Here is a 27,414-nt window from a genome sequence, read left to right as displayed (position 1 = left end):
AGGTGCCACAGGACTCTCTGTTGCTTTTTACAGAATCTTTGCACCCTAAAGGAGGATTTCAATGATGGAGTAATGCATGTATGTGTATAGAACTCAGTTCTACAGACCCTGTACACAAGCAGTCCCAATGAAGTCAATGAGTAAAGGATTATGTCCTTTTGAAGTCATGTGAATAATGATTTGCAGAATGGGGCCCAAAGTTTGCAAGGGTCTGGGGAGCCTTTGAGATGTAAAATGTCATAAAAATGTAAGCTATTATTACAGCTGAAAAATCTCTCTGTAAATGGTGACCTTGGGAGTATCACTTTAGTCACTATGAATTTTCAGTTTTCTAATTTTATGACCAGCAATAGCAAAGTGACATTTTAGGTTTGTTTGTTTTTTTTATATACAGTTAAACTTGGAAAAACCTGAAAAATTGAGCATTCATTGCCTTGTGGAATGTGCTGTGAACTGTCAGCTTTCCAAATGGTCAGCCTGGTCAGAATGTTCAAACACTTGCGGCATTGGAGGTAAATTTGTTTCTAAGACTATTATCACATTTTATCTGCATCCCTTGGAATGTTTACGTATGGTAAAGAACACAAATACATCCCAAATCCTGCAGATGTTTATGCAATCCATAGAACATAAAAAACAGTAATATAAATAATAATAAAGAGCAACATAAATTTCTGTGCAGATTTTAAAAGCATGATAATCACTTAAACATCTTGTAAATCATTAGAAAATGATATGCTGACTTTTTTTAGTTTTTTTTAATAGACAAAAGGACTTTTCTTTGTTTTGTTACATTTTCTAAAAATCCATCAGACTGTTTTTGAATTACCCAACCACGAAAAATGCAATTTAGAAAACAGACTTGTATACAAAGGCTCATTTAACTAATTAATTCCAAAATCTGAAAATTCAGTCATAGTTGAAAATAAACTCTTTTATATAGAGTTATTGGTAGGATTTATGTTGTGCAAAAGGAAAGCTGGTGAGAGTTTTCAGGATATCTTTTTAATTTAGTTCCTCTCTTGTGCTTTATTGTATATTTCTGGATTCAAAACTTCAGCACAACTAACCTTATGATGATGAAAATAATTATTTATCACCTTAAGAATTAAAAAAGAAAAAACGTAAATAGCACTTCCTTTGACCCCAGTTCTGTAGCTTGGTGTGTGAGCACAGGTCCTTGTATTTGTGTAGAGCCCCAGTTACTTCAGGAATAGGTCTCCACTCACATAGAACAAGTTACAAGATTAGAGCCTTATCTAGTCTTGCGTAGTTTTTCAAATCCTTGGAGAGGTCAGTTGAAGAGAAGTACTGTAGGATGTATTTAAAATAGATCTGCAACATAATTTCCCAAGGTTCTGGTGAGCATTAATTTCTAAATGTCCATAGAGTTTATCTGGATCAAATTTATTTGAGGGCAAAGACAAAACAGATAGATAGCTCTGTGGAGGGGTCTTTTTAGATGGATTGCAGAGATCAAAGCATGTAACAGAAATGATCAAAGAGATTAATATTTGCATTAATCATGTTCCTTGTCTATTGAGTTTTCATCAGTTCAGTAAAATAGTACTCCTGTAACATAAATGAACAATTCAGATATATTATTTAACAGCCAACATGCTAAGAATATTAATTCCAAGCTGTATTTAAAAAAAATAATAAAAAATGTTGAGACTTTTAATTCTCGTGTTATTAGATCAACTAAAGAGAGGCAACAAAAATTATTAGAGGTATGGAACAGCTACTATATGAGAAGAGATTAAAAGGCTAGGACTTTTCAGCTTGGAAAACAAGTGACTAAGGAGGGCTACAAAATCATGAATGTTGAGGAGAAAGCTAATAGAGAAGTGTTGTTTACCTCTTCACCTAATGCAAAAACCCAATGAAATTAATAGACAGCAGGTTTCAAACAAACATAAAGAAGTACTTCTCACAACGCATAGTCATCCTGTGGAACTTGTTGCCAGGGGATGTTGTGAAGGCCAAAAGTATAACTGGGTTCAAAAAAGTATTAGATACATTCATGGTGGATTGGTCCAGCTATGGCTAATAGCCAAGATGGTCAGGAATGCAACCCCATGCTCTGGGTGTCCCTAAACGTCCGTCTGCAAGAAGCTGGAACTGGATGACAGGGGATGATCACTTGATAAATTGCCCTGTTCTATTTATTCCCTCTGAAGCATCTGGCACTGTCTACTGTCAAAAGACTGGAAACTAGACCATTGATCTGACCCAATATATATATATACCCAGTATATTTTATACGCGTAAGATATTGTACATTCCAATCTCACTAAGGTTAGTTGAACCATATTGTCAAGTTTGTATAACTGAGTTTAGTATATGCTATGAGTCCAATTTTAATGCAAGATACAAGTTTACTACAGCTACCAGATAGAGAAGTTCTCCTTCAAGTGGCTGTGCATATGTACATTCCTCTGCAGGTGTGTGTTTACCCTGTGCACTTGTCAGAGATTTTTGCCAGCAGTACCATTAGCCAGTGTACACGTCCCTGCTCTCCTCATGCTCTCAGGTGAGGGCATAAGTGGGACATGTCCACCACCTCCTTCTCGGTTCCTTCTCACTACCCGGGATGATGATTTAAGCTCCCTGTAGCTTTGCTTTGGTGAGCCAGGTTAGAGAGCATTTCTATATATACTTAGTTGATGTTTAATAGTTTACTTAGGCAGCTGTAGTTTAGTAGTTTTCCTGAGAGATTTATTACGAAAAAATCCCTGGTGTTTAAACAATGTGCTAAGTGCAGGACTGTTTTCACTGTCACAGACAGCATATCAGTTGTTTAAACTGTTTAAGTGAGGGACAAATGTTCCATTTGTACCTCCTTCCCCACCAGGACTAAAAAGCAGAGGGACAATTGCCTGAAGATTCACCTCACAATGGAGGCAATGTGACCTGCATCTGAACCAGGCCCTGACTGAGATACAGAGAACTCTGATTCAGCTTGAAGTGCCCCTCCAGCTGCTTCTCACTCGAAGCACAAGCTGGGTGAAAAAACCCTCATGCTTCATCTTATCCATCAGACTCAAAGACTCATTCTAGACATCCTGAGTCTGGCAGAGAATCTAAGGCTAGGTCCACACTACCCGCCTGATTCGGCAGGTAGAGATCGATCTTTTGGGATCGATTTATCACGTCTCATCTGGACGCAATAAATTGATCCCGGAAGCGCTCCCCCGTCGACTGTGGAACTCCTGCTCGCCGAGAGGAGGAAACGCTGTCGACGGGGGAGCTTGCCTGCGCCTGCGCCGCATGGACCCGCAGTAAGTAAACTTAGTTCGATCTAGGAAATGTCGACTTCAGCTATGCTATTCTCGTAGCTTAAGTTGCGTTTCCTAGATCGATCCCCCGCCCCAGTGTGGACCAAGCCTAAGACTTGGTCTCCGAGTAAATGTGCTAAGTCCTCTGGTACTGGTTCGAAGCCCCACAAACCTAAGCACTCACCCACTCCATCGGAGGAGGCACCATGGACTCTGGCTCTCTTGGGGCCAATGAGACTGGTGCCTGTACCAGTGCTGGGTCCTTCTGCCTCTCTTCAGCCAATTCAGTCTGCATCAGCATTGCCAGCACCATCTGCTCAGTACATTCACCTCAGGTGCCTCCAACTCCACAGGCCTTCTTATTCACAGGAGAACTACTTTGTTTTTTCTTACCTAATTCTCCCCTTGATACAGCCGACTCTACTGCTTCCTCCATCTATCTACCCAGTACCACTGACACTCTGAGACTATATTGACACACCCTGAATCGTCAGCATACTCAGTGATCATACCAGCATTGTCAACACCGACAATACACTCAACACTTTCAACGCATTCTCTCATGCATGCAACATTGACGTGTCTGACACTGACAGTGCATTCAGAGATTGTCCCTGTACTGCTGGCACCGATGATGCACCTGGAACAATTGTCACAGTCTGAGGTTTTACTGGTACCACTAGTACCATCAACTTCTGACCAGATATGTGTTTTTGAATATCGTCTCTCTCCAATGCCTGGACCTTCTAGAACCCTGACGGCAATTGCTTCTCCCTATTCTGAGGACATTTCTGTTTTCTCTTCAGACTCTGAAAGGGAGGAAACTATTTCTCCATCCGGGTGTTTCAGATCCCCTTACAGGTCTGCTGGATGGATGACTTAAAGAGCATTGGGTTCCTTACAGGAAAGCTCCAACATGGTGTCCTTCACCGTGGATGGCTGTCTATGCCATTTCCTCTATGGATTGCTCTGTGAGAGACTCTAGGCCTCCATCTCACACACTTTCTAGAAGGAAATCTCCTCCTTGTATAGTGCAGGACTCATCTGCTCAGAATCCTGCTAACATTCCTCAATCTCCTGTACTGGATCCTGTGAAGGAGGGAGAATTATTGGAGGAGTCACTTAATGTTGCTTCTCAAATATCTTCATCTTCCCCTTGAGGAAGCAGTTAGCCCGTAGTCAACATCTCCTCCCCCAGAGGACTTTAAGTCTTTTTTCAAGACCTTATGAGAAGGATGGCTACGTCTCTAGAGACCAAGCAGAAATTGTGCAAGAGAACCTCCATGCTTTCCTGGAAATTTTACAGACTACTGTTCCAGGAAGCGTTGCCCTTCCTATCAATAAACCACTTCTAGATCCAGTATGATTTTACGGTAGACTCCAGCCTCTATACCCCTTATGGTGAAGTAGGTGGATAGATGTTACCAAATCCCTCAACAAGATGTTGGTTATTTCTTTACCCACCCACTTCCTTGTTCCCTGGGGGTCACAGTGACTAATGAACAGTCTCAATCTAAGGCTACCCCTAGGTTGTAAAGCTTATTCCTCTGCCATACTTCAAATGAGGATCACCTATCTCTTACCTAAATTTTATTTTCTTAATTATTCAGCCATCTCAAAGTTTGCTGATAAGTTGCTGAAGAATATAGGGAACAGTTTATAGTTTTAGTTTCTGAGGGTCATCTTACCCTTATATGTCTCTTCAGGCAGCAATACATGCCACTGACACTGACTCACATTCTGTCACCGCTGCTGTCTCCATGAGGTGTTCATCCTGTCTCCAGGCTTCCGGCATTCCAAAAGAGTTGCAGAATACAGTTGATGATTTGCCCTTTGAGAGCTGTAAGTGTTCTCTGCCAGGACAGATGACATGTGAAGGACTCTCATGCAACGCTTCGCTTCCTGAGAGCTATATTCCTGCTACTAAAATAAAACTATTTAAATCACACTTCTACTTGAGACCATTGTTCCATCAGAGAACCTAAGAAAAAATCAAGAACTTCTTAATGTCACCAGCCATCTTCCACTAAGGCGGGCCCTTCCCACAAGACAATTGCTACCTCAAAGTCATTTTGACTCTATGATTGAGGATGGCACACTGATGATATCTCCTCCCTTTTGATTATGCCTGTCTCTTTTTTTACTGTGCTTTGCAGAACATCAGGCTGGACAAATGGATACTTAGCACAGTAAAGAAGGGATATGTAATCCAGTTCATCTCCCTCCCTTTTCCTAACTCACCTTCCCCATCCCTTTTCTGGGCCCTTCTCACAAGAAGCTCTTGTTACTTCAAGAGCTATGGTCTCTTCTAGACTTCAGAGAAATAGAGGAAGTTCCTTACCAACACAGAAGGAAAGAATTTTATTACCGGTACTTCCTGGTCCCAAAGAAATCTGGTGGCTTCCACCCCATCCTAGATGTAAGAAAGCTGAACAAATTCATCAAGAAAATCAAGTTTAGGTCACTTCCACATGGAAATACCTCCCTCCCACAGGAAGTACCATCAATTTCTGATAGATACCAACCACTACCAGTACACAGTGCTTTCTTTCAGCTTGTCTTGAGCCCCAAGAGTTTTCACCAAGTGCATGACATCAGTTGTTTGGGATACAAATAAATCCCTACATGGACAATTGGCTGGTTCAAGCAATATTAAGCTATCATGTCCAGAACAGTGTTCTAGTAATCAGGTTGATGTTCTCCCTTCTTGGCATGAAACTAAAATTGGACAAATCATAGATACAATAAACGCAGGGCATAATTTTTATAGGAGCAGATCTGTACACTGGAACAGCCATGGCTTATCTTCCACAGGAACAGTTCCAAACTATAACCTTCCTTTCAGAAAGCTATCCAACAAGTATCATATGATCCTGCCCTCAGCTTCTCAGACACATGGCCTTGTGCATGTATGTAACAACACATACCCGACTTCACCTCTGCTGTCTGCAGGCTTGGCTTCATTCGGTATATCAACATTGTAGGCATCCTCTGAACATGTGGATTTGCGTACCTATATGGATGCTTCAGTCTCTGGATTGATAAATGTATGCAAGGGAGTTCTGTTTCTGTCCCCCGAACCATCAATGACTCTGGCTAGAGATGCATCTACAAAAGGCTGGGGGTCCATCTCAGTCAGCTTCAGGCTCAAGATGTTTGGCCGCCTCAGGAAATTTTCCCCCATATAACCATGCTGGAGTTTAGGGCCATATGTCGGCCCTGCAAAATATTTATGCCCACCATCAAGAATCAGGTGATTCAAATTCTCACAAACAATACAACTGCTATGTTTTACCTGAACAAGCAGGGAGGGGCAAGGTAATCTAAATTGTGCCAGAAGGATAGCCTCCTATAGCATCTTTGTGTTTGTCACAAAGTGTCCCTGAAGGCCTTCCATCTTCCAGAAGTGAGGAACACTCTAGCAGATTCCCTCGGCAGGGCTTTCATAGACCCACACGAATAGTCAATTAGGCTGGATGTTCTCCTCCAGGTTTTCCACCACTAGGGGTACCCAACAATAGATATGTTTGCAACAGATCTCAACAAGAAATATATGAGCTTTGCTCGAGAGCGGATTGCAGCCTGGGTTCCATAACAGGTTCTTTTCTACTTTCCTGGTTCAGTCATCATTTATGAACATTCTTTCCAGTTCCTCTCATTCCAAGGGTCCTCGGGAAGCTGAAACAAAACAAAGCATCACTAATCCTCATTGCACCGGCAGAGTCCAGGCAGTATTGGTTCACTTCTATTTCTGCATTACATCTGCCAGTAGACTGTTTTTCCATATTTTTTCATCCTCCTCTTTCTTGAGTTTTTAAAGGACCTGGTCAGTGTTTACCCTCCTGTGTCTGATCTGGTACCTGTATGGGATTTGAATCTAGTTCTCTTCAAACTGATAGGAACTTTATTTGTGCCTATGGCACATTATGGTTTAATGTCACTTAACTCAGCAACATCGCTAACACTTTATTGACAAGGCAGACAGAGTTTTTGGTGGAAAGCACTTCTGGTAGGAGGATTTCAGCACTTGAAGCTGCTTTAGCTGACCCTCCTTTTACTGTTTTTTTATAAAGACAATGTGGCCCTTAGGCCACATCCTATGTTTATGCCCAAGGTAGTGTTAGCTTTCCACCTAAATCAAACAATTAATCTTCACTTGTCTTTCCTGAAACCCCATTCATCTAAGGCAGAGGAGGCTCTTCATACCTTGGATGTTCGTTCAGCTGTGGCTTTTCTTGGACTTCGGTACTACAATGTGGATCTTTGTAAGCTAAGCAACAAGAATTAAGGGTCAATCAGTGTCATCTCAGCATATCTCATACTGGGTCTCTGACTGTATAAACTCTGTTATGACCTTGCTAAAGTCTCCTCCATCAAGGTAACTGCTTATTCTACCAGGGCTCTACTCAGGAACGCTGATGTAGGGAACTAAGTCCCAATCGCTGATATATGCAAGGTGGCAACGTGGTCATCTGCATATACTTTTCTCTACTCATTATGATTCTGGGCACGCACACACCTATAGTGGAATGTACATGTGCACAACACCTCTCGAAGAACAACAGTTACTGCACGATAAGTAACACTTTTTTTACTTCTTTAGCTCAAACTGTAGAGGTTCATGGTTTTAGAACTGGAGATCCTGGATGCAGTCCCCAGTGAGAACCCATGATAGTTGTCATTACGTTTGCATCCATCAGGGATTTAGGATCATATAAAGAGCTTATCCTTCAATTTTATAACAGGGTTCTGTGCAACTGCTAAATCTGATCCTAAAAGTAGGAATGCTGCATGCATTGGTTTAAGTGTTCAACTTACAGCAGGAGTCTCAAACTCATTCTGCAGAGTAGGCCAAATTACACTGATAAATATGTTGTCCAGGCAGGGTCTGAAAACTTGGGCTGTATAGTCTCCTTAATCCACAGCAGCTCTCCTGTGGATACCAGGAGGAGGCTTTCAAAGATCCAGGGTAGAATTATTATATAGTGTTTTTAAGTCCCAGTCCTGCACAAGATTCCACTAGAGGAGGCCCCTGTGGAGTACAGCCTCCACTGCAGCCATTCCCTTTCCTGTCCTTGGCCCCCCTCCGGTTACAGAAAATTGGGGCAGGTAGACGTCAGCCTGTTTTGCCCTCTGAGAACTGAAGAACATCTTCAAAGGACCGTGGTTACAGAAATGTGCTCTTTGACACAAGTGTTTCCTTCTTCCTCCCTCCCCACCTTGCGTTTTAGTGATGCAGGGGGAAGTTAGAGTCTGGGAGGGCAAAGGTTTATTGAAGTGAAATTCAGTCTGAGCTCTTGATTAAAAACTAAGACCATCCTATCTTAAGTAACTTGGTATATTGCTGAAGGTCAACTGTGATGCAGATCCTGCGCTTATCTAATTCTGCCTGTATATGCCTCCAACAGCATAATTTGAGGCTTCTCCATTTTAGTTACTTTATCCTGTATTATAATAATGATCATTCTATAACTTCATAATTGTTCATGGCATTTTTTGGACAAATACAATGACAGGTCCCTATTCCGAGGATCTTACAGGGTAAGGATCCAATCTTGTTCCTTTGAAAATAATGGAAGTTTTGCATTGACTTTAGTGGGAACAGGACTGAGCCATAAATTAGACTTAAAACAGCAAAGGATAACAATAAACAAAGAAAACTATTGTTTCTGAGTCTCATTGTCCCAAGTCTCATTTGCCAAATAAGTTGCATATTCCTCAAAAATAATCAATGACAGATAAACTGCATACACTGCTGCTACAACTGCTCCCTCACTCCTATTTAGTATTTGATAGTCAAAACAAGAATCTGTTTCTCTGACTTTTCTCAGTTAGTGAAGTGCCTGCTCAGGAAACATAAGTTACTGTAAAAGGGAAAAATAGAAATACTGTTGATGAGATCGAAGTTTATTGTTGATGCATTTATGGTTTAATGTCACTTATCTCAGCAACATCGCTAACGCTTTTATTCTGCCCATCTCTTACAGTAAATTATTCTGCTGTGATATATTTTAATGGACTGTAGGAGTGCCCTGTTGGATTCTGTTCCGGTTTGATGAACAGCACCAAATCATATTTTTTATGTATGTGGCATGTATGTCGCTTCGAGTGTGGCTGTGGTGTATAGCAGGAAAAGGGGAACATACTGATTCTTATAACTGATGATCAGTAGAGTGTATCTCTCTTTCCAGTCTTGGCTGAGCCTAGTGAGGCATGGAAATAAATTATATTTGCCTGTTACAGCTTTCAGCAGTTTCTGTTACGGCTGATATTTAGTGCTATAGGCTAACTTTGTTTTATATGCTGAAAGTCCTCATACTTACTGCAGAACTGCTGTACACGGATTTATAATACTATAGCTAATGGATAGTGCTCTAAGGTCCTGACCCAAAGCCTACCGAAGGTATTGGAAAGACTCTTATTGAGGGGAAACTCCAGCAAGTACAATTCTCTTTGGTAAGAAAATTAATATGAGATAAACCCTTTGTGGTTTTGCCTCAAACCTTTCATAAGGCTGAAAAAGGACTGTTTTTTTTTTACCGGGTCAGAAAACTAACCAAGGCCTGGCGTGATAGAGCTGGCCTGAAAAAGAAGATACTAAAAACAACCTTTTCTGAAATGGGGGTATGGGGACCTAGCTGTTTGTTTAAACAATGCTATTTAAACTGCAGGGCATGCTGGGTCATTGGTAGTGCAACTGCTTTTTAAGTGGACCAAGGCTGTATGGGTTTATTCTTCTTCCCTTCTCTCTTGCCTAGCCTGGTCTCCATAATCCTATTTCAGCCACATATTAACTGACGTGAAGCCATCCTCTCACTCCTCTGCTCTGCTCTACTTGCTTGATAGGGAATACAAAAGTCTGCAACAGCTCAAAGCCACAGTAAACAGATATCAACATTTCTGGCAAGGTAGTCTGGAATTAACTTTGGCAGATATTTTAGGCATCTTGGTTTCCACCGATGTCACATTTTCTCTGTGGGGTTGGAAGGCAAGGAAAGGGAGGAGGCTCTTTGATTGTAAAAGTGCTCTCCTGTGATGAAAATATAGTCATGGTTCCAAATGAAAATTTGCAGTAACACGCAACAATAAGCCCAGCAATCTTTTCTTGCAGAACTTTTGACAGGTTTGAGGGAAGTGAAGAGGCACTTCACACTTTCCGTTTTCAGCAGCCTTTATCTCTGCATTTTCAGATCGTTTAATAGGACGTAGCAGATGAAAGAGAAATTCAGTTTGTTCACTGAGAGATACAAGAACCAATAGAGATTTTACACTGCCACTTCCAGTCCAGAGATTGTATAGGGAGAAAGTTCATTTCAAACCTATGAAGATAACAGTCTCTATCAATGAGATATCTACAAAGTAAATAACTTTTTCAGTGTTTCTTCCACTTGAGTTGCTACTGACCACCTGACTTGTGTATGTAGACAGAGAGAGAGAATCAGAGCTTTTAGGAATCCACTTCAGTGCATAGTCCCAGGGGAAAATGCCCTTTCAGCACTGAGCTGCTCCTTTTATTTTGCAATGATTTATTTACAGCATCATGAAAAAGGAGATAGCAAAGATGGGTCAAGTTCAGGTGTATCCTGTGATTTTGTAGTTTATTGGTGAGCTAACTATCTTGTATAAGCAGCTATCAGGAAAATATTTCATTTTCATGCAACGACTAGGCTATCTGACATTTTTGTTCTTAAAAATTAAAGTTTTCAATTTTAATTTTGTCAAAAAAAAATGCTAATCTCAGCACAGATAAAAGCAAATTGCTTCATTAATGTCTGTAGCATTACAAGTACTTTTCAGGATTTTAAACGTTTTTAATCATTAAAATTTTGTAAGCTAAAAGATTGTTTTGTCTTTAGACACTTGAATTTATGTTCAATTCCAAGAGAATTAGTGGCAACCCTCTTTCCTGATACTTTCAAAACTAGAGAGGACAAAGGAAATGTACTGGTGGGAATAATCCTGCCAGGACACCAAACCACCTGCAGTCCCTTGCTTCAACCCACTGAAATTCGGAGTTGCTTTTTAACCACAAGGATTTATGGGGTTGTGTCACTGCACAAAATCTGATTCTGTGATAGCTGAATATACTGGTGTTGGTGAAAGCTTTTTTGAGGAATTCTGTTACAAACCCCTAGGTCCAGGTGATAACAACTCAGCCAAAAATAGTCTTAAAATTAGTTTAAAAATGGCATACAAGGGCTCACACCAGGAGAACAGCATTGTGAACATATAGACAATCATTTTGCAAGGTTGTCCATTGGCAGCTCTTCTAGATGTTTGCTTTTCGCCAGCAAAATAAAAATTCATCTTTTAGGAATCACACTCACTAGACATTTATTACTTCCGTTCTTAGCAGCAGTTGATTTCTTTTTGTATTTTTAAGCATGGCTGTAAGACAAACAGTTAAAAATTGGCCGCTCTGTATACATAACTACAATGAGGAGTCAGCTCCATTTCTCAGCTTCCACAGATTCCAGGAGCATTTGCTTAATGCATTTGTGTTGGCCCATCTCTGTTTAAGAGCAGATCTACAGTACTGCGATCCTAATGGGTGAACCTTACCATAAGTGTTTCCTTCACTTGCAGTGTTAGCATTGGACATGCCTTGCTTACGTCCATTTTAGGTGTTCATAATCCATCACTTAAGGAGACGCTTTTTTTACTATTTCTCAGATTCAGTTCCTTCAAAGCTAAGGCAGAAATTATGTCCATAATATGATTTTAAAAGTCACTTAGTTGCACGGCATGTGGATTTCCCCCTCCCCTCTTTAATTGTAACCAGGGTTCTAATTGGAACATTTTGTGAGAGAACCATTTTCTGTGAGTCTGACTTTTGTAAGGAAAGGAAAGGAGTAAGAAATGGGATTGCTGTTATTTTAATCAATGGTATTCAGTTCTATTATTTCTGAAATGGTAACCTAATTTTTCTTTTCCATTCAGTGGGTTAGGGAGTTTTCACTGAAAATAAATAGGATCTTAATGGACATTGTAAAAGTGGTTATGGACAGTAATGGCTATTAGAGGGCTTGCAATTTTCCAGCAAGTTGCATGTAATTTGGTCATAAAAATCAAATTTCCTTTGTTAAAAATGCAATGAAAACATATTGGAATGTTTAATGTTAAAAATGATGCTGCCATTGGAGTTGTGTAACTTGTAATATTTAATAATACATCAGGATTTAGTCATGTATTTCATTAAATGTTTCACATGAACAAGGAATATATTTGGAAAACATATGAAAATTATGTTTTAAAGTAATATGATTGACTTAACCACAGCACTGAATATTTACTAAACATATTCAGGGTCAACATGATAAGCGTTTTCTCCAAGTATTTTGCCACGATAGTTATACAAAAAAAACTTATTGGTGCAAAATGAACTAATAATAATGATAAACGTATATAAACATTCATTATATATTCTTCCTTATTTTTATTGATTAACTCACTATGGAGGCAACATCATAGCAGCACTGTATGTTAGGGCTTGTCTATACTTACGCGCTGGTTCGGCAGCTGGCAATCGAACTTCTGGGTTCGATTTATCGCGTCTTGTCTGGACGCGATAAATCGAACCCAGAAGTGCTCCCCGTCGACTCCAGTAATCCTGTTCGCCGCGAGGAGTACGCGGAGTCGATGGGGGAGCCTGCCTGCCGTGTCTGGACCGTGGTAAGTTCGAACTAAGGTACGTCGACTTCAGCTACGTTATTCACGTAGCTGAAGTTGCGTACCTTAGTTCGAATTGGGGGCTTAGTGTAGACCAGGCCTTAGTTTGTCAGCAGTGTCATTAAGCCCTCATAGGAAGGGATGGAACTCTCAGATGGCTTTAATTAAAGAAAAATCAAAATACTTACAACTGCTTATAGAAGTGTAGTGGAAAAGTCACAAGGAGTAGATGATGGCTTCTATCCATAAATATATACACATATATATAACGTATCGAATAGCATTAAAAACAAACACAGAAGGGAATAATCCATTGCTATATCAGAACTTACATTATCAAAAATTAAACTTTGGATGAAAATACGGTAGAACCTCTGAGTTAAGAACACCTTGGGAATGGAGGTTGTTCGTAACTCTGAAATATTTGTAACTCTGAACAAAACGTTATAGCTGTTTTCAAAAGATTACAACTGAAAAATGCTGCTTTCCCTTTATTTTTTAATAGTGTACGTTTAACACAGTACAGTACTCTATTTGCTTTTTTTCCCCCCTTTTTTCTGGGTCTCTGCCTGAATGTGTGCTTCTGGTTTCAAATGAGTGTGTGTGGTTGACTGGCCAGTTCGTAACTCTGGTGTTCATAACTCTGAGGTTCTGCTGTACAACCAGAGATCTCAGTCTGCATGAGGATCTACTAGGGTGAATCCCTGCACCTGTACAAAGTCCCATTGACTTCAGGAGACTAGCAGATCCTCATGCAGGATCTCAACCTTAAGCTGTGCTGATGTTTCAGCTTCATTGGCCTTCACAGGCACGGAAGAGAGAATGATTCTAAGGAAGGGAGGATGTGGAAAAGAGGAAACAATTGTGGCTTAGAGAAGGAGAAAGGGGTGAAGAGAAAAGAGAGGAAGAGACTTACAGGAAAGAGAGTGAGAGAGAGAGAGAGGTACTGGGTAAGAAGAGAGAGAGAAAGACACTGGAGAGAAGATAAATCAACTGAGACAATAAAGAGGTTTGAGGAGAAGAATATGGGGGAGAGAGAAGGAAAGCGCCTGAAAAAGAAGGAGGGAAAGAACACTGGGACAGAGAAGGGGGGGAGAGAAAGAGAAGAAATACTAACTGACAAGCTGCTCTGTCATCTGACTGACAGCCACAAAGAAATCACATGTTGATCTCATGTAACAATAATAATTATATAATAATACCTAGCTCTCATGTAGCATGTTTCAGAGTGCTTTACAGAGAAGGTCAGCATCATTATTCCTGTTTTACATGTGGGGAAAGTGAGGCACAGAGACTTGTGTGAGATCAATGGCAGAGCCAGGGATAGAACCCAGGTCTTCTGAGTCCCAGTTCAGTTCTCTTTCTGCTAGGCCCCACTGCCTCACATTCAGCCCACTATTGCATTGGCATGTGGTAATATTGCATTTTGGTGCAGTGTTCTCACTCAGTGATACAATAATATCGTGTTATGAGTTCATTCCCTATTTTTTTAACACTCCCAGGCTGTTGTAAAATGGCTCTCTTCTGGGATAACGATCTGGTAGTCCAGCAGAATGAACGGAATAGCAGTCAAACACAAGTACCCTGCAGGAATCACATGAAAGGAGCTACATGTGGCTTGAGCACCAGAGTTTTCTAAGCTCTCCCCTTTTTATGTTACTCAAAGTATCTCTACTACCTGGCATTGTACTCTGCTTCATTATTCGCCACTCACTAGAACACTGTATAATATTGGAAACCTTTCCATTTACAGTAAATTCTCCGTTTCTACTACACATCCTACGTACTGGTATCTTTTCTATTTGTTTAGGCCAGATGATACGTACTCGGTCCATAATTATGCAGGCACAAGGAGAAGGAAGGCTATGCCCTACACAGCTCACCCAGTACAGAAACTGTCCTGTAAAGCCATGCTACACTTGGATTCTCGGGGCGTGGTCACCATGCAAAGTAGAGGTATGTCTTGTTGTTATGCTTATGAGGCGCTTCTCAGGAGATGCTCGTAGAAACTCATTTCATCAATGACAAATGGCACAATTAGGTGACACAATTAATTTAAACAGCTTTTCAGAGATCTAAGTATTTTTGCTGCCATTAAGACCATGCTAACATCCACTTTAAAACAAAGTGAGTTCATCATCAGTAGAACTATTGTGATTTATCCAGCCATTAGAGTCATAGATTCCAAGGACTGAAGGGACCATTGTGATCATCTAGTCTGACCTGCTGTATAACACAGGCCATAGAACTTCCCCAAAATAACTCCTTTGAACATATATTTTAGATAAACATCCAATCTTGTTTTAAAAATTGCCAGTGATGGAGACTCCATCACAATCCTTGGTAAATTGTTCCAATGGCTAATTACCCTCACTGTTACCGACTTGCACCTTATTTCCAGTCTGAATGTATCTCGCTTCATCTTCCAGCCATTGGACCACGTTATATCTTTCTCTGCTAGACTGAAGAGCCCATTCTCAAATATGTGTTCCCCATGTAGGTACTTACAGGCTGTATTGAAGTCACATCTTTAGAAACTAACTGTAACAGTGCAAGTCGTAGTAGTGTACACATATATCAGTAGTGATGTGAGTTCCACCAACTCTTTCTGGAGTGCAGCTCTAGCAAACCATTATTTCATTACTTACAGCAATGCTAGCAAGAAAATGTATGTAGCAGATTTTGGAAGTAGTAATAACAATGACCCTGAGAATAACTGATGTCCCTAGACATCTGTAATGTCTTAAACGCTTCAATTTAAAGTTATTCTGTGGCATGTTGATTACTATATTCTTCTTAGTGGAGTTATCAAAATGGCCTGCAAATGTAAAAGACTCTTAAATTGCATAGCACACATACCCCCCTTGCTTTGGGAATCTGCATTTTCTCACAATCTTCATGTTGCTTTGTGCTTGCATTGATTTATCTTACACTTTCCCCCCCCCCTCCTTAGTAATTGATGTGAATTAATTTGTAAGTAAATTGATGTGAATTTTCTACACTGAAGTTACTCCTACAGGGTGAAATTTGCTTCACCTCCATTAACCCGTACTAACTGTCCTCTATGAGGAAGAAGTATGGGTGAAATGCCGAGAGGAAACCCACTCCCTTCGCCCAAGGCACATGACCTCAGTGCAGATCTCACCATGGCTGCTGTTCCACACTATGGGACAAAGAGAGTTGGGGCCATTAGATGTGTGTGTAAGTGCAGATCCCATGGCCTTTCTTCTGATCTACCCTTATCATGATGTAGCAGGCTTTGTGCCATCTTTTGCTCCCACATTTCTCCTGGAGAGGGCAGAGAGGATGCAGCAAGTGTGCCTGTGATGACTGCTGCAGCTGGTATAATCTAGAGCAGCCTTAGCCCATTGTAAATTGTAGCTGGAACCGTTTTGACCCTTGGCCAGCCCACAATCAGGGAAGCAGCAAGATGACTTAAGGCCACCCCTTCCTCCTGCTGTTTTCAGTTCTGCTAAATACAAACCAGGTACAACTGAGAATGTGACCCATGCATGTAAATGTAATATTTATGTAGCCCTAACACCCTAGGATCTTATCTTAGTAAACAGGGTTAGTTCTGATGAGTACTAGATGGGAGGCCTTTAATTGTATGAACTAGTGCTGGTGATAAGGGATTGGACACTTCTCTGAGTTACTGAATTGACACCCTGACATATTGCTAAGATTATTATGTTGACGGCAGCTTTTGCAGAATAGAAGCATGTTAAATCTGGAGCCTGGCCAAATTTCAGCTAAGATAAAATAATTACATCCTGTCTACCCCAGATTTCACCCTGCACTTTCAGTAGGATACAGTATTCTTCTTTCCTTCCTAAACTATTGTGTTGTCTTTCTGTGCTCTATTAAATGGCTGTCAGAGGTGGCTGCACTTCAGCGGGGGCGGGGAGAAGGAGGAGTGGTTCCTTTTCAATGTATTTTAGCAAAGCTCTTAAGGAGGAGGCATGTTATATAAATGTAAGGCGATTTACTTCCAATTTTTTTCAGGGAATGAATCCTAAATTCACCTTCCAAAGTATCAAAAATCTTGTTTTTCACAGGTGTTCTGTTGAATTGACTTTGACTAAAATGACACCAGAAAAATCTGTTGTGAATAGCCTGATATGGTTAAATAAACAATAATCTTAATAATGAGTAGTCTACAATATTTATTTTTTCTGTATTGTAGGATACCTGGAAAATATTTTGCAGTCTTAGAATAGTAACCGTTTTAATCCTAAATTAGTTGTTTGGTGTGAATGAGTAGAGCTGTTTGCATGCTTAGAAGTAGAACCTGGCCCATCAGATGCCCGGCGTTGCAGATTTTCACATTATTTAATCCAGAGAGAGGTATTACTGTCAGTCCTTGTGTCCTAAAAAAGATATGCTGGAATGCACATCTGGTAGTGATAGTACCGGAATGCCCTTCCAGCTCCCAAAGGCAGTGCAGTGTTTCAGTGCAAGTCAAGCCCTGACTACCACTGTCCATGAACCTGCATGGATCACGGGCCACTTGCAGTTGTGCAAGGAGCAAACCTGCAGCCTTCAAAGAGATGGAAAACCTTTTAGAAGCAGTGAACGTTACCAGACCTAAAGCAATAAGGTACATAAATGGCAGAAAATTAAACCTGAATCTGAATGTTTCCCTCTATGACAGCCTATCATAACCTGGATAAAAAACATCAACAATATGAAGTATTACTAATTTTTATTATTTGGCTACTAAAGGAACATGAGACACGTAGTTAAACATTAACAAAACATTTATCCAGGGCCTCAATATCATTTAAATTATATGCATTTAACGCCAAATTTCCAAAGGTATTTAGGCTCCTAAAGGTGCGGAGAGGCTCCCAGTGGGATTTGCAAAAGTGCCTAAGTGCCTAACTTTCATTAATTGGGAGTTGGGTGCCTAGACACTTTTGAAAATCCCACTAAGCACCTATTTGCGTCATTTGGTGCCTAATACCATCAAAAATCTGGCCCTCAAAGTCTGATCATGCAGCCCTGTCTCACAAAGGAGAATGCATACCCAAGTAAGTGCTCACTGATGAGGGAAAGTGTTGCCCAATCGGGTCCTTAATTAACAACTCTTTTCCCTCAGGAGAGACAATATTTACCAAGCAGACCTTACTCTTGGGAGCTATGTATGTCCAATAACCTCCTCAGGGATCTTCCTCTGTTTATCACCTGTTATTCAATTTGGGCTGATTATTGATATCCGTACTCTAGCAAATTCCCACTGATCTCTACTGGATGGTTAGAACTTTAGGGATGGGTCCTACACAATTTTAGGAAGCAAATAGGGACCAGTATTTTTATCCTGCGTTATTTATGCGCCACATATAGTAAAAAAGCAGGCTTCCCCTGTCCTATGTAAATGGCATCATGACTTTCCATTTTCAAAAAGTAGGATGATCCCTGCCACGTAAGGACGTTGTTAGGTTTGGTTGTTTGTAAAGCCAGTCTTAAATAATAAACAGAGGTCACCATTAAAGGGTAAACATTTACCACAGCATAATATCTGAGATACAGTAGCTATTTCCTATTCCAAGTACAGGGATATCCAAAGATATCACTGATGTATCACAGTGTAGTAACTGCACTGACAAAAGGTTGACTTTATAGTGGACAGCACTGTATTAGAGGTAGGTATTATTGTCAGATAGAATAAGTGTCTTTTCATATAATTTTAGTCCTCTACAATACCGATTAGTCATTTCCTTGTGCTTTTCTTCTAAGTTTGAAATATACTGTAGTTTGATTAGACCCTGTCTGGCGAGAGTTCCTTCCACATCATATTCTGTCTCCACCAGTAATTTCTAAGAACTCCAACCCAGTTTGGCACCTGGATGAGCTATTCACGCACCATTAATCCAAGTCTGCAACAGAGGCTTCTGCAGTGAAATAGCAATTTAGAATAGTAAGTTACATACAGACTAGATTGAAACACAATGTTGAAAACTTAATGTCTAACTGCATACAGTAAATCTGCACTAATACTTCTCTTAGACACTTGATTACCAACTGCTTTAAATCCAACTCGTTATACCCTCACTTATATTTCACTAACTGTCAATGAGGAGGTGCAGAGAAAATGAGAAAGGTACTGCATGGATATGGGAAAGCCAGTCTTGAGATTCCTGCTACCAAGTCCAGTTCTGAATAAATATACTTGGTAGGTAGCCCTTTAGGTCTGTGAATGAGGTCCATTATTTTCAAAGGATCTACTGCCAGGTGATCCAGAGTAGCACTTCCCGGAGTAGCCCAATAAAAGCAGAGTTTTTACTTAAGGAGTTTTATAAAATGCTCATTTCCGTAAAGCTCAAGTTGCACATATGTAATAAATATAACAACAAACCCCATCACCTACAACCGTCATATCTTCCCTCCTCCCTATAGCATCCTTCAAGGTGTAATTGTCATTTTGTTGACACCATTCTCTGCAGTCTCATTGAAGAGTTCAAGGATTTTATTGTTATAAAGACTGACCCTCTTTTAATCATTAGGATCAGAGTTGCGGTATAGTGTCAGGGGAATGTATGGAAGTCTACATTCCTTCCACCCGTTACGTATCCAGTCTGTGGAGAAACTGAGGATTTCAGTTTCCAGTGCTGATTGGGAAGGTCTGAATATCATGAAATTATTTTCTAAAGCTCTACGAATTTCACACTTACTGATTATCCAGATGATCAAAAGCCCGTTCCAGTCACTGTGCTCTGTGAATTTGAATTCCTCCTGCAGAGTCACTGGGGTATTGTACTCTTCTTTACTCCCTTGTCCAAACTGTTTAGAGAATTATGCAGCTATTTAACAGTTATGGCCAATTCTACCCTAGAGATGACTACATTTCAGTGCTGGCTAAAATAATTTCTGTATACGTCATGCTCGATCATGTCACTGAGGCCCAGTCCCCGATAGAGCAGTGTGGACCTGTACCTACCACCATCCCCATGCCCTGACCCTGAGAAGCTCCTGACAGTTTTCTTCCTTAGTTCTTCAACTCTACAGAAATCCTCCTGAATCCTCCTGGTGCACAGGGGAGGCAAGTGCACTGGTACGCCCCTTCTAGCATGCAGCACACCTCCTCTTATAGTCCTGCCAAGTCTGCTGATCAGTGCATGTGGGGAGGAACCTGGTACTTCCCACCTGCCCAATCACAGCTGTTTCATAAAAGTGCAAGGAGGAGGTTTACCCTTACCCCAACATTGCACACCTGCAGAGGAGGTGGACAAAATCTAGTTACATAGGCCTGGATCCACAGAGGGTCTTAGGCATTGCAATGCTCAGCGTCACTTCACAGTGCCTGATTTCTTGGCACCTAGAAAATCACAGGAACAACACTGCAATCTGCAATACCTGTGTTAGGCACCTAGACAACCTATGCAATGAATCAGGAGAGAGAGTCACCTAAGAAATGTGAACCACAAAAGCCAGCACACCAGGCACGATGCCATCTAAGCTAGCCAATGGGAGTTGTCAATGAGGGGGTGTGACCTAAACTGTGCCTTACTCTCAGAGAGAGGTGCCTAAGTCCAGGCTGCAAGAAGTCACCTACCTCTGCTAGAGATCCAGGAACAAGAATCCTTCTCCTGCATTCAGGCAGCAAAGCTCCCAAAGGCATTTCTTGTGAGAATGAGTTAGGTGCATGCCTTGCTCCACACAAAAGGACTGGAGGAGGAGGTGGAGCTGGTGGTGGTGGGGGGCTTATAACTTTTAGCCAGACTATCCCATAGCCAGTGATTAGTGCACTCACCTGGGACATGGGCGTCCCAGGTTCAACTCCCGCCTCTGCCAGAGGTGGGTAAGGATTTTAACGGGTCTCTCCCACTTAGCAGAAGCGTGCTCTAACCACTGAGCTATGGGATAGTCTGATGTGGGCTCCCTCAATCTCTTATGTTGAAGTTCTTCCACTTCACTCTGGATAAACAGTGACTGGAGTTGGGGCACTGGACCCTGGGTTTTCCTTCTCACAGGTGAGTGCCATAACCACCAGGCTACAGAATCAGTCTCACTCTCTCTCAGGTCCAGTGACTGCTCCAGTATGGATAAATACTTATAGTGTGTGGGGGGGGGGATATGACTCTGAAGCCTGGTGGTTAAGGCACTCAGCTGGGAGGTGAGAGACCTAGGGTCCAGTCCCCGAGTCCCATCACTATGTCTTTATTCATCCACTGTGGAACAACTTCAACCCATAGCTCAGTGCTTAGAACACTCTTCTGGGAGGGGGAGATGCCTGTTTAAATCCTTCCCCACCCTGTGCCTGAGAAAGGAATTGAAAATATCAAAATATCCCAAGTGAGCGCTCTTACCACTGGGCTGAAAGGCATAAGGTGGGCAATGGTACCACCACCACTCTCCAGGTTTGGAATGGGACCTGATCTGGGAGATGGTCTGGAGTGAGGCAGCAGTGTGCATGCCCAGAGGCAGAAACTTAGGTGCTGAGGGACCTTTCACCTTGAAAACTTGGGTGCTAAGTGAGTTTAGGCAACTATATGGTTTGGCAGAAGTTTTATGGATCACAGTGGAGCCTAAAACTGGGATTTATGTACCTAAACCCCAGATTTAGGTGCTTAAGTGTGGGTTCAGGCACCTAATACCTTTGTGGATTGAGACCAGAGTCTGTAAAGCACTTTTAAATCCTTCCAGGTGAAAGTTCTATATACATTCACTTATTATTATTAATTATTTGATTATTGTTTAAGTTAGCAACATGTGATTGTTATCTCTCAAAAGGGGGGACAATGCGGTGAAGGATTCCAAATCCGTAACCTCACGTGTATGGTTCACGATGCCTCTATGTCTGTTCCATCCAAGCAAGTAGAAAATGCATTGTGTGGAGAGCTGCCATCAAAAGACAATGCACTACAATTACCATGTTCTGTGCCTTGCCCAGGTAAGTTCTTCTGAGATTGTGTGATAAGCTCTCAGGGGCAGGGATCCCTCTCTAGTTTTAACAGTCACAACTAGTATCATAAATCAAAGCACTATTAATTATTTACATTGTGGTAACATCCTTCAGTCAGTCTCAGGACCCCATTGTTCTAATACAAGTACAGAGGAAGAAACGGCCCACAAAAAACTTCTAATGTAATCCAAGACAAGACACAGCAGACTTTCTGCCAAGCAATTGGAGGGCATGGGGGAGAGAAAATGAAGGTGACAGTAATAAGAATTTGTGATTCTACAGATTAGCTGTGTGTTCACCCTGCTGGTTTTAGATCTTTTGAAAGAGGTTTTCCGTTATTTTGCAGAGACAAAATATGATACAAAAATAACATAAGCAGCCATGCTAGCAGGTTATAATTGGCATTATTTCCAAAAGACTAGCTGTATGTTTAAACTATCCTTTGAGGCTGTCTCCTTCGGATAACAGTGTTTTATTCTTTTGACGTGTAGGTGATTGCCATTTGACAGGATGGTCAGAGTGGAGCTCATGTGAGCTAACGTGTATTGATGGCAGGAGCTTTGAGACCACTGGTCGCCAGTCTCGATCAAGAACATTTATCATTCAGTCTTTTGAAAACCGAGACAGCTGTCCTGAGCAAGTCTTGGAGACACGGCCTTGTTCAGGTATTGCAGCCCCTGCCCTTGGCTTTATTCCACTACAGGTTTACGTTTTTATAGATATAGGAAGATTAATTGCTTTGTCTTATTTAAATTGTAGGAGGGAAATGTTATAACTATGCATGGAAAACCAGCCTTTGGAGAGATAATGAACGTACAGTCTGGTGCCAGCGTTCAGATGGGGTAAATGTCACAGGTATGTCTACAAAGCATGGGACGCAGTGTGGAAGCTTAGCTGAGAATGATTAGGGTTAGCATGGGAAGGAAATGTAAAGAGTTTTTAAAATTATGTGAAACTTGAAAGAAATAAAAACCATTGTTAGCTGATTTTGGACATAGATTTCCCAAAGTCCAGTTTGGATTGTCTGATTAGGTCCTTTTAATAATGACATATTTGTGTTTGAATTTAGCTAGGAAACACAGATATGAATTCACCAACTTCATATCAGATCATTGTAACAAATAGGATGTAAATGAGATGATGGCCAATTTATGCCCGGGTTTTGTTGGTGATTCAAACACAAGTACCAACTCACTAAAGAGGCCTGAGTGGGCCAGTCTGTATATCCGTTATCAGTGTGAGTGTTACATAATTTTAGAGAAAGAAAGAGAAACCACATGGGTGCTTGCAGATTCTGCAATTCTTCTTCCCTTCTGTGCACCAGGAAGGGAAGCTTCATCCACTTGCCCCTCCACCTCTATCAATAGAAAAGCATACTATATGGTCAGCACTTCCAGGCCCAGTGCCTTGGCCACATGGTTTGCAAGTCCCTAGGGTCTTTTTCTGGTTATATAAATGAGGAAATAGGTAGATATGAAAATAGAAATCTTCCCACCCCACTCCTATGTATAATGATTGTTTAAAAAATGTTATATAACAAACATCAGCTGCAAGGATAGCAAAGTAGTTAAAGGAGCTGGTTCTATAACAGGGTTCCAAAAAGACTAGATAAACTCATGGAGGATAGGTCCAGCAATAGCTATTAGCCAGGATGGGCATCCCTAGCCTCTGTTTGCCATCAGCTGGGAATGAGCAACAGGGAATGGATCACTTGATGATTACCTGTTCTGTTCATTCCCTCTGGGGCACCTGGCATTGGCAACTGTCGGAAGTCAGGATCCTGGGCTAGATGGACCTTTGGTCTGACCCAGTATGGCCGTTCTTATGTTCACATTTTCCATATTCACATGAAAGCTTCCAGCAGTACAAGGAGTAGTGGGCATGAGGATTAGACACCACAGTGAGATGCCGGAAATCTTCCAGACTTCCTGTGTGGCCTCGGGAAAGTCATTTAATCTCTCTCTACCCCTTTTCCCCCCATCAGTAAAATGGATAAAAATTCCCTGCCTTGTGAAGCTAACTTAACTAATGAGTCATACAGAGCTACTATGATGATGAAGCTCCATAGAAAAGCATATAAATAAATTTAAAAATAAGCAAAAAAAAATGCTATTCAACCCCAGCAAGATAAGCATTCATCTTTGTCAAAACATTATAAAATGTATTCTTGAAAGTGCGTAGTGATGAGAATTTCTTTTACAGGAGGTTGTTCTGTTCACACCCAGCCTGCTGAAACCAGACACTGCAATCCAAAGTGCAAAAAACCATTCACCTACTGTACCCAGGTAAGCAGCTGCTGCAGAAGACATTTTAGAAATTATCTTATCTTGAACATCTTAGAAGCTTTCTAACCCCTCTAACAATGATGTTTACATGACACCACCTAGAGATGATTCTGGGAATTTATGTTTAGAATTTAGATCCTAAGAGGAAAAGGTGACTTGCACAAATCTGAGCTGGGTTGATAGTGTTACATTTTTGGTTTGCTTTTTAATTGAGAGCTCTATCTGAGCTGTTGACTATAGATATGAGAGGTCTGGAACTTCTTTAAAGATGGGAGCTCAGAGACTGCTCCCTTTCTACTCCCTGGGTGGGGACAGAGAGAGCCAGGAGGAGGCAGTGACATCCCCAAGCTTACAGAGTCAGGCTGGTGCACAGAGAAGCAAACAACTAACCCTAGAGAGGTAGTGTAGTAGGCACTCTGCTGCCTGGCACCCTGCCCTCTGGGGGCTCTGCAAGGCACCCTGAGGTTGGATGTTTGCTCTGGAGAGGTTCGACTCCATCCCATCCCTTACTCTGGGGTATGCCTAATGGCCATGACCTAGACTGACATAAGCAAAGAGCTGTGTTGGTCCCAGAATATTAGAGAGACAATGTGGGTGAGGTAATATCATTTCTCTCTCACCAACAGAAGTTGGTCCAATAAAAGCTATTACCTCACCCACCTTGTCTCTATTAAACAAAGAGCAGCATTTTCAAACTTGGGTGTCTTAGACACCTAAAGTGGCATGATTTACAAAGATGCTGGGCATCTGCAACACCTACCAATGTCAACAGGAGTAGCAGGTGCAGTGGGCTTTGAATCAAGCCCTAGGTGTCTAACTTCAAACATTGCTCTTTGAAAGGGTTCCCATGTTGTTGTTGTTTTCCTTTAAGTTAGTGATAGTTTCTCAGCCATAACCACATATTAACAAGCTCTCTTTTTGTCTCAGAATGTGTAGCTACGGTTGGTTACACAGTTCTGTAAGCAGGCTCAATGGGTGAAATCCAGGGCTCAGTGAAGTCAACAGCAAACCTTCCATTGACTTCACTGGATTTCATGTGATATCTTTGGTCTCATCCATTGTATATTGTAAGCCCTGTCTCTGCAGGTTTTCCTTTTATCTAGTGTTGACATTCTAGTTTGGCTGCTGTTGAAATTAATAAAATATTTTGCTTTATTATTATAATTGGGAAAATATACTGTGTACTTGGGACTTTCACTGTCTGTGTGCATAGCATGAGACATTTCTGAGAATATAAATATAAGCAAGTCACAGAATACTTGGGTGGGGGGATCAGAAAAATATCACAAATTTCCTTGACATGCTTAGTAGAATGTACTCTGTGGTTTAATACTAAATAAATATGTGTTGCTTAGAGTGGAGTCTGCAGTTGTGAGAGAGGATATACAGAAATAATGAGATCAAATGGTTTCCTGGATTACTGCATGAAGGTACCAGGTTTGGAAGATAAGAAAGCGGATGTTAAAACCAGTGCTGGAAAGAATAAACCTGTCAACTCAAAAATGCATGACATTTTCAAAGGATGGTCTATTCAGCCTTTTAATCCAGGTAAAAAAAAATGGAATAGAAAGAATACATGTTTCTCTATAGAAGTAATACTTTGTAAATCTTAAAACCAAGGATTGTGTAGGAGAGTTTAAATTGTGAGACTAGTATGCTAGTTTGTATCTCTTCTTTTATTCCTTCGCTGTCATATCCAGCATAATCATAATTTATTATGCTGAGATATAATAGAGACTGAATGAAGCAATAATGTTTGGAAAAAGCACCCCCATAAGGAATTCTTGGAGTTACTTGGAATCACATCTGGCTACTAAATAGTGATGTTCTACAAATGTTGTGCTTGGTACCAGGGAAAGACACCTTGCGTCATTAGCATTTCTAAAGGTCTTAAAGCAGAAGATTTCTTACAGGTTTCATGACTGGAGACAGGTTTGATTAATCATGTGTTGTCATGTTTTGAAAGGATGTGAAAAAAAATAGGCTAATGAATACAGAGACAACCTGGATTTAGTTAAAAAGGGTTTAACCAGAAGAAAGAGATTATGTATTAGGTTGTGATACCTTTAGAATGAGTAGCAATTTGTTCCTTGAGTAGTCCCATTGTGGAGTTAGGGTGCTACAATAGCTGTGAATTAGGGTATCACAATCTGGCCAGAAATTAGCATTTGTGCACTGACGTGATATCTTGAGTTAGTACTTATTTAAATAAAGGGCAGACTTCCTATTTACTTCAATAGGAGGTGGATTTGACCCATGGGTATAGTATCTGATTACCAAGTTGGATGTTATTCTTTATTGAGTAACCTAACCAACAATTCTTGGGAACAGCACAACGATAACAACTAGGTTTGGTCGGCAAAATTCTTCAATGGGAGAACTTCAGAAAATACGGAGTCTACAGAAACAAACACACTGGGTTGCTCTTCTAGCTTTGGTTGTCTTTTCTTCACCACTGCAAACGTTTTTACTTTTTTTATTTTTATAAATTTTTTATTTTACTTTCCCCCATTTTGAAACAATATTTATTAGAGTAATTATATGCAAAAAAACAATAGTGAGGAAACATCAAGATGGATATTTTGATAGACTGAAGTCTCAGGCATACAAGTTAAGTTCCCCATAAGGAGATTAACTCTATAACACACAAAATGACTGTTGCTTTGTATTATATTGTATTGTATTTCTTATGTTTGCAAATTAGTCTGTGATGATCACACAACATTGGGAAACGTAATATTATGCAGGACAAAGTTAAGGCTGCCTGAGTGTCTTGATCTGTGTGACTTCAGATCAACTTTAATGTTACATTAACTTATTTGGTTTGCATACAATAATTGATCTTTGTATTTACTATATCTTAGCTAATAGTACAGTCAATGGTTTTTAGAACAGAGCATGATCCAGAAAGAGAGGCAATACAACAAGAGTGGTATGTGTGCCTTTCTCTAAAGTTTGACAGTTGATTTTTGAGTTCACTTGCTTGTTACATTTGTAACTATACATAAAATTACATTTCATAACAACTTGGTGAGTCTGACATTTTTGTCCCCTAAGATGTTTTTCATGACCATGCAGAACTAGTTGTGGAACAAATAATAATTATTTATCTAATTACTATTAAACTACATTCCATGAAGCCAGAGTGCAGGTACAGAGACATTCCTCAAGTCAAGATGTAATATAAATAATATTGTTTAAAATGTAAGGCTGGATGCTCCCCTGCATTTATACCAGCAAAGGAGAGCAGAAAGAAACAAATGGTCTCTGGTTTCTA

The 27,414-nt window shown here is 40.7% G+C and overlaps 1 protein-coding gene across 1 annotated transcript in view; it reads left to right on the top strand.

Moving 5' to 3' along the window:
* THSD7B (thrombospondin type 1 domain containing 7B) overlaps positions 1-27,414 on the top strand; it is a 509,128-nt gene that overhangs the window by 477,841 nt on the left and 3,873 nt on the right. The window contains exons 20-26 of the mRNA XM_054043281.1: positions 395-512; positions 14,758-14,903; positions 21,681-21,840; positions 22,344-22,517; positions 22,612-22,707; positions 24,055-24,137; positions 25,493-25,685. Coding sequence (XP_053899256.1) covers positions 395-512; positions 14,758-14,903; positions 21,681-21,840; positions 22,344-22,517; positions 22,612-22,707; positions 24,055-24,137; positions 25,493-25,685 — 970 coding nt within the window. The remainder of the gene's footprint in view (positions 1-394; positions 513-14,757; positions 14,904-21,680; positions 21,841-22,343; positions 22,518-22,611; positions 22,708-24,054; positions 24,138-25,492; positions 25,686-27,414) is intronic.

This window comes from Malaclemys terrapin, chromosome 11 (genome assembly GCF_027887155.1).
Source record: "Malaclemys terrapin pileata isolate rMalTer1 chromosome 11, rMalTer1.hap1, whole genome shotgun sequence".
Lineage (NCBI taxonomy): Eukaryota > Metazoa > Chordata > Testudines > Emydidae > Malaclemys > Malaclemys terrapin.
This window is presented reverse-complemented; position numbering and strand designations above follow the sequence as displayed.